This window comes from Leptonotus elevatus, chromosome 18, assembly GCF_054856555.1.
Source record: "Leptonotus elevatus isolate MCC_2025b chromosome 18, RoL_Lele_1.0, whole genome shotgun sequence".
Taxonomy (NCBI): Eukaryota; Metazoa; Chordata; class Actinopteri; order Syngnathiformes; family Syngnathidae; genus Leptonotus; species Leptonotus elevatus.
In genome coordinates, this window is record NC_141256.1 from 9,745,696 (window position 1) to 9,753,748 (window position 8,053).

General features: G+C 40.5%; 1 protein-coding gene across 2 annotated transcripts; it reads right to left on the bottom strand.

Annotated features, from left to right (window-relative positions):
- Nucleotides 1–911: 911 nt before the first annotated feature.
- Nucleotides 912–7,909, bottom strand: yy1b (YY1 transcription factor b). Of its 2 annotated transcripts, none has more exons than XM_086060485.1 (5): nucleotides 7,109–7,909; nucleotides 5,374–5,524; nucleotides 5,193–5,253; nucleotides 4,031–4,189; nucleotides 912–1,938 (listed from the first exon to the last, which is right to left on the bottom strand). In XM_086060485.1, the coding sequence occupies exons 1-5, from the start codon at nucleotides 7,725–7,727 to the stop codon at nucleotides 1,756–1,758; spliced, it is 1,173 nt and encodes a 390-aa protein (XP_085916611.1). In that variant the 5' UTR covers nucleotides 7,728–7,909; the 3' UTR covers nucleotides 912–1,755. The 2 variants fall into 2 exon arrangements, with proteins under 2 accessions (XP_085916611.1, XP_085916610.1); XM_086060484.1 differs by having other exon boundaries at nucleotides 5,374–5,536.
- Nucleotides 7,910–8,053: the final 144 nt, after the last annotated feature.

Consider the following 8,053-nt stretch of genomic DNA (forward strand, 5'->3'; position numbering starts at 1 on the left):
ACGTTTCATGCACGAAAGACACCTTATGATTTACGATTGACTCACATGACACAAAGGCTACGGGAGAACAGCACCTTGGAGAGCTCCAGGTGTAATGACATCTGTGAGCAGGAGAGGGCAGCATAGGGGAGGAGAGCTTAGCATGATCATGAGCCGACAAACTTCGTCATTTCCTGCTGGGCACGAGTGAACTTGTCAGTGCAAAGAAGAGAGTCTCTTTCTTACTGAAAAAAAGACAATATAAGAAATATATATTCATAAGTCCACTGAATAACTCCTTAAAATTAACAATTGTCCCACATTCCAAATAAAGATGATCACACAATACTATTTCCTATTATTAAAACATAGCATACACAATTGTCCATTTTTTCTATTAAAAACAGAGTACTTGAAATAAAATTACCAAATTTAGAATTAAGACACTGATCAGTGTCCCTCCATTTTCTATTTTGTCTAACTAAAAATAACTTTAAAAACACAAAATTGTAAAAAAATAAATAAATAAGTGCCCCTCCATTTTCTATTTTTGTCTAACTAAAAAAAACTTTAAAAATACAATATTTAAAAAAAATACATTTAAGCGTCCCTTCATTTTCTAGCAAATTCCCCATTAAAAAAAAGGTAATATATGTGATCTAATTTAAAAAATCAGTACAATTAAAAAATACAAATGCCCTTCCATTTTCTACCTAAAAAAGGAAAGGCATAATAAAAGGAAAATCATACCTAGAAAATTCCACTTATAATTAAAACAATAAATACAAGAGTCCCTTAATTTTTCTAGCAATAAAAAAAAATCACACAAAATATTAATGAATGCAGATTTTGAAATAAGTAAATACCATTCAAGTGTCTCCCTTTTCCCGTTTACTATAAAGTGGAAATGACATGAATATAATGAAAATGACTTAATCTAACAATTCATTTATTATTGTGACGAGAGCATTTTGACCCAGCCGTGTATGCAAATAAGCTCACCAAAATATTAGAAATCACAACAGCAAAGTCACAATTGATTAAGCATCCTCCAATATTATTCAAGCAAATACAGCAGGCATCTTACCATTTGTTGCAAACTGTCTTCTAAAATAAACATACAATGGTTAAAAAAACAACAACCGATGAGCTACTTTGCTGTCAGACGGCTGACATATGAAACAAAAAAAGACTTAAATTTAAACGTAAAAAGTCAATTGAGAGAGAGAGAGAGAGAGCTTCTGCACCAGTTGTGTAACTATTCCAACAGGGAAGAGTGGTTTTTATTGTGGCCAGTCGATATACAACAACATGGAATCAAAAACAGGGGAGTAATTATTCTCGAGTCTGTACATCACATTCGAAAAAAAAAAAAAAAAACCTGAAGTGACGCTCGCACCTCTCTCGCCGCTCGTTGACCGTGAACAGGAAAAGCCACTAAAAGATTGGATAAACACTTAAACGAATCACATCTCTTTGTCCAAACGTCTACGAAGAGTATACTGTAGGTGGTTACTGTTTTCCTCTGCCAACAAGAAGAAGGAGTTAGTGTAACATAGCTGGTTGGTGTACAATATGCACACCGGAATGGCAAATAAAAAGTCATGTGACTACATGAAAACCACTCTGGTAAAAACAAGTCTTTTGCGCAGGGGGGGCTCCATCTTTCCCATTCGAAATGCCAATGGGGGTGGGGGGGGATAATGAGTGTTCAGTGTTTTTTTCTTTGTTTTGTTTATCTTCGCAGCGCACCGAGGGGAGGGCAAGGGATGCGTCTCATTGGTTGTTCTTGGCTTTGGCGTGTGTGAGGATGTGCGACTTGAGGTTGGTGGACTGCGCAAACTTCTTATTGCAGCCGTCGAAGGGGCACACGTACGGACGGTCGCCCGTGTGGATGCGCACGTGGGTGCGGAGGTTGAAGTCCAGCGAGAAGCGCTTGCCGCAGCCTTCGAAGGTGCACTGGGACACAAGAGACAAAACACAAATGGTTTGCATTTCATACGAAAGGAAAGTGTGGAGAGTCTCCGTCTCCGGAATACACAAATTCGGTTAGCACTGGTGGTGCAACGGATGGATCATGGTTCGGATCACGGATCGGCTCATTTTTTGGATCAGAAAAAAGAAAAGAAAAAGATAGTAATTTGTCTTCATTGATTTTGTAAAACACTTTTGCCCATTAAAAAAAATATTTTTTTAATTGGCAAAAGTGTTTTTTTTAATTAAAGAAGACAAATTCCCTTCCTTTAAACATGGAGAGTGACTTACAAAGTAGCCCTGGTCCAGAATATTTAAAAAAAGAATTAAAGTAAGACAGGTAGTAGCTGTCAAACTCATATTCATTTCTTCAATTTAACTAAAATAATTTCACACATCTTTCACCGGATTAAAACTAGACTAGAGTAACCAAAAAGGTGAAGAAAAAAAAGTAAATTAAAGTTATAATGTAACATTAATCCAACGGCTATAACGTTTTAATAATAATGTTAATCCGACCGCTAGCTAATGCTGGCTAATTTACTAGCTCATAGTATGGAGCTTATTAGCACTTGTTGATATACTGTAATTGTGTGTCAAGGTGTTTCTCATCAAAATCATGAGAACATTTGATGTGATATAGTTTTAGATCCGAAATGTTCAACATAATGGGCTGACAAAAAAAAAATGCAGGGGTTAAATAATTGTCCTGACTAAAACTGTGACAGTTTTTGTTGACTAATAAAATTATGTTTTCTTGGACTAAAATGCTAGATTTATAGTAGACTAAAAATGGACGAAATAAAAACGGGATGAGGTTGACTATGTTAAAAACTAACTAAAACTGGACTAAAAATGGCGGATCAAATTAACACTAGTTCTAAATTAGCGATTTAATGCGTGTTAGAGGTAGTGTTGTGTTGATGTTGGTCGAACTTTACTGTCAATCAAAACCAAGATAAACGAAATCCAAAACGTCTAAAAAGGGAAGTCAAGCTAGCCATCACGCCACAACTCGAGTCAACTTCAAAGTAAAAGTCTACTAAGGATATTTGCATTGCCGTCAATGTATTATTTAATAAAGTTGGTTTTGAAGTTAGCCTTAGCGTATATTGCATAGGTTTCAGCTTCCTTGACATGTCTGAATAGTGTCAACTGTGAATGCGTACTTTGTTTTTTTCTCCAACCATCCAATCCGTGGACCGTGCGCGATTCGAACCGTGGGGCCTGATCCGAACCGGCCACGGATCAATGATGATCCGTTGCACTACTAGTTAGCACGCTTTGTGGCAATTGGCTTCCTCCCTGACAATTATGTCATGTTTCTGTGGTTCAGTTAGGGAGGGGAAAAACAAACAAACAAAACAGTACAGTAGGACTAGAGAATCAATTTTTTTTTATCCTGATTTCAATTTGGCTTCTCGCGATCTTAAATCCATTATTGAAGAAAAACAATCGGGACAAACTGTATGGTGTGTGTTTGCAAGTTCCTACGTTGTGAAAACAACCTGAATACGCCATAATAGAAAATTAGCATGAAGCTCTAGGAGTGATATTCCTTCAAATAACCAATATTCCCACACAAATGCTGTTTGAACACATGCAGACAATATATATATATATTACTTAAAATAATAATAATAATAATAACAACAATAAAGATTTGGGAACACTGCTCTAGCACAACACGGGCATACATGTCAAAATGGTGTAAAACTTGACAGAACATTTAATTAGCTGTATAAGAATAACACTTTAGTGGGGTTAAAATCTTGTTAAATGCCCCCCGCCCCTCCAATACAAAATCTTAAATGAACTTATTTAAACCCAATTTCAGGCTCCCATTGAAGAAAAATGCTGTCTGCGAAAGGTCTGCTTTGTGTGACCCATCCATCTTTCATCCACTTGAACAGCCCGTTAACCCCGTAACCCTCGTCTAATGGATGCATTAAATCCCCCTCCCTTGCACGCTCTCTCGCACAGCACGATAACCGCTAATTCACTGACTTCAAGTGTATCTTACAACGCTGTAATTGTATACCATTTTTAGATCTGAAAGTCATGCATGAGAACCCACCTGGAAGGGCTTCTCCCCCGTGTGCACGAGCTGGTGGCGCTTAAGCTTGGAGCTCTCCACGAAGGCCTTGCCGCACTCGGCGCAGACGTGCACGCGGGGCCCGTGGGTGTGCAGGTGCTTCCTCATGGCCGAGTTGTCCCTGAACATCTTTGTGCAGCCCTGGTGGGGGAAACAAGCGCACACATGGCGTTAACAGAAAGAAGAAGAAAAAAGTGCGAAGGTGGCGAGCACCGGATTTGAATACGTGGATGTTGCTAGTTTCCGTATTTAATCACATGCTTTCTCATCTACTTCCTGGTGTCAGACACACGGTGTTATAATGGATAAACAAAAGACGTTTCATTAGGAAATTCATTGACTATGGTATGAAGTATGAAGTATGAAGTATGAAGGCAAGTCGAGTTACCATGGAGACAGGGGCAGCATAATTCAGATGAATAATCCATGTATAAAAATATTGACAAATATTCTTTAAAAATAATTTAAGCAAACACTTACAAATAATTTTATCAGTAGTTTTAATTTAGTACTTTCAAAGGCGTGTTCAAATTGAATTATGATGATTTTTTTATATCTCTAGCACTGATCAATTTGTAAATTTTGAACACCATGCTATTTTTAATGCATTGTTTTTACCTGAATTTGACGGATTCTTTAAATGAAGATTAAATAATATAGATATTTTTAATACCATTAAATGATCAGCAAATTACTCAATTAGTCGGTGCTATATCGGGTTTATTATTTTGGCTTTTTTTTTTACGTTTATAAATATGAACAATTTACTTTTTACCTTTACATTATTTGTGCGATTAAATGATAATCCTAAAAGGTCTTTGTGTTTTTTTTCATTTTTCAAATGAACTTAATTGTCATTATTTACATATATACAACACATTTAAATTTTGGGAATTTCCCCCCAAATTATCTTAATGATTGATGGCACCAATTAATTTTGCATCCATACTAAATGTAGTCCTTGTTTTTTCTCACTTAATCATTTTCAAATGTACGTGATTGTAATTATTTGTCATTTAAATATATAGAATTACATAATTTTGTTACCTCATGTGTATCAACACAGAATTGCTGATGTAGATTTCCCACAAGTTTATACTGTGAGTGGATATACAATGGCAAGCTATTGGATAATCAAACTCACTTTATGAGGGCAAGCTATCGTCCTGGGAGCGTCGTCCTCTTTGATTTTCCTGGGTTTCATCCTGTTAGGGGCCCAAAAAACAACAACCCCAAAACACTCAATTTAGTAGATGATGTAAGTGGTTGAATAGTACATTTTGTGAATTAAGATGGATTTAATAAGATGTACAAGAGGTTTGCACCTGGCAAACTCGGCCAGTTGCTTGGGGTCTGAGAGGTCAATCCCAGGGATGCCGCCGGGGGGCAGCTTCTTGCCCGTCATGTACTCTGAGTAGTCGGGCGGTGAGTTCTCGCCCACGATCTGCTCCTCCACCACCGACTCATGGTCAATGTCTTCATCGGTACCTAGAAATACATTACAGAACTGAACCGAACACAAAATGGCATGTTCCTGCAGGCGAATCTGCTGGAAACGGCTACATTAAACAAAAAGAACAACACTCATCAGATTATTTTGTGTACTGAAAGCCTCCCAAATAGATTTGTATAGGCATGAATTTTGGCAAAATTGCACGCTAAAAGCTACCTTTAATTTGATCAAATGGGAGATTACCTCCAAAATATAGAAACACAGCTGTACCATACAAAACTTCAACTGTATGATATAAACGGGAAAAGTTTATATAGTTATTTTGATGTGTGTGGCATTGTGTTAGCTTTGGTGCTATACTAATGTAGCGTCCAAGGTATACAACAACAGTTTGAAGCATCTGTTATTTACACTCAATTCTCAAAAACACAACAGTGTGCATTCCTTGAAAACTGGTTATACCACCCCAAATATTTACCATGGCATTTTTCCACAGAACATTAGTGTTTTACTGTGTATTATCTTTTATCCATCTGCTTTTGAAATGTGTTTCATAAATAGATGGAGTTTTCACTAGTTTCATGCAATTTTAAGGAAAAATACTATCTGGATATATATCAGTCTGTGTGTCCACATCCCACGGGACTATGCTATTCCTGTTGTTGTGAGGTTTCCTCAAATTATCAAATTTGTATGTTCATCAATTTTTGCCAGCAACGTAGTTACATGTAAATAAATTAAATGTTCTTCCATTATATCTCGCAGATATATGTCATTCATGCAAATACGTCCTGCAACTTATCAGCCTCGTATGTTATTCACACCTTTTGTGACAATTTTGTCAGGTGGTGTTTTCCTGTGATTCTTTTGAAATGTAACCTGGCTTACTAAGTAAGGTTTTGGAATCACTGCAGTGGAGGGGAGGGCTAAAATAGCGTAGTAGTCCCACAAACCTACTTATGTATAAAATTGACGTTTTTGCCTCTATGTAACTATCAAAGCAATAAACTTTAAGTGACTAAGAACCTGTGTGACGTATTGGTTACGCTAAACATGGCTCGGCTAATCGAGGCCTACTCGTTCCTTCGAAGCGGCTAACTGCTAACCGCCTTTTGAAGTTAGCCAGTAGCTAAAGAAAAATATTTTGCTCAAAAATTGCCACAAAAAGGACGATTGAGTCATCTCACACGCGGCTAGTGTGTTAAACACCAGGGCGGTGATGAGTAACAGGCTGTAGTTAACCCGAAAACGGGCACAATGCGACATTTGAATCGTGTTTGATCAGCACCACGGCACCGTAAGCACCATGTTGTCTGGGCCTGCCACGGTCGCCATTTTTTCGGGGGGCCGCCGCCATACTTCTCAGGACTCGGGGAATATGGCGGCGCCCAGCAACACCTAAAACATGGCTTCCCGTCAAAACAAAAACATTTGGTCGAGGTTTCCGCGTCTAAACAAAAGCCCCGAGCGGCTTCGATCGCCACATCGCAACGGGACGGTACACTCCAGGAACTAGTCGGGTGCAGGGGAAGGACAACGCCCTGGCAAAGAAGGCCTCGTGTATCCGAGATGTGACAGTCGTAGCGGGGCTAACTATCAAGACTTACCCGACGCCCACATCGTCACGGAGAATTCCCCCTCCAGAGTTTTTATCTGTACTTGCTTCTGTTCCCATTTCCTCGCTCCGGTCTCCGCGCCGCTAAGATAGCTCTTTTTGCCCGCTTTCTTCCCGCCCGAGCTACCGCTGCCGCCTCCCCGTTTCACCCGACCCATGGAGCTCTTCCCGGCTACAGTCACCAAAGTCTGCTCGATGTACTCGTCCTCAACCCCGGGGGCCGGCACCGGGATGAGGATCTGGTCCTCGAAGCCCCCGCCGCCGTCATCCGTGTGTAGGTCGGAATCATCCCCGCCGACTACCTCCTCGCGGGTCTGGACTAGGATAACCTCTGGATGGTGATGGTGGTGGTGGTGGTACTGGTGGTGGTGAATGGAGCCCGGGTCGTCGTCCAGCGGCTGGAGCGCGATCATGGGCTGTACATCATCATCATCTTCGTCGTCGTCGTCCTCCTCGTCGTCGTCCTCGTCGTCGTCGTCCTCACCGCCGACCACCGTGGTCTCGATGGTCTCCACCGGAATGGTCTCAACCTCTATCTCGTGGAGTTCCACGATCTCGGCCGGCATCTCCGAGCCGTCCGACCCGATGTACAGGGTTTCTCCGGATGCCATGTCGAAGTCCTCCAGCTTGCCTGTTTCATTCACGCCGCGTTTATGCACCTGGTTTCGGGCTTTCGGGACCCGCCGCGTCAACTCTCACACGCCCCCCCAGCTCAGCTCCGGTTGTCGCTCTGGCCGACTTCGCTGCCTCTTCTTCGGCTCCAACTCTCGCAACTCTTCCGTCCCGCGCCAGATCTCGTCGCTGCTTTGCGCTTACGTGGGGAAACATCGCGAGACCTTGATTGCGAGGCGGAAGTTGCCTAATATTTTTGCATTTTGAACTCTAAAACAATCAAACTCGTAATGAAGGCCTGAATACGATAGTATGTTTCTTAAAA

Excerpts from the sequence above, each read along its gene's own strand:
- yy1b (XM_086060484.1), bottom strand. The coding sequence starts at position 7,727 with ATGGCATCCGGAGAAACCCTGTACATCGGGTCGGACGGCTCGGAGATG. Across the intron at positions 5,537-7,108 it reads CGTGACGATGTGGGCGTCGG|GTACCGATGAAGACATTGAC; the intron begins GTAAGTCTTGAT and ends ATGTATTTCTAG. Across the intron at positions 1,939-4,030 it reads CGGGGGAGAAGCCCTTCCAG|TGCACCTTCGAAGGCTGCGG; the intron begins GTGGGTTCTCAT and ends CTTGTGTCCCAG.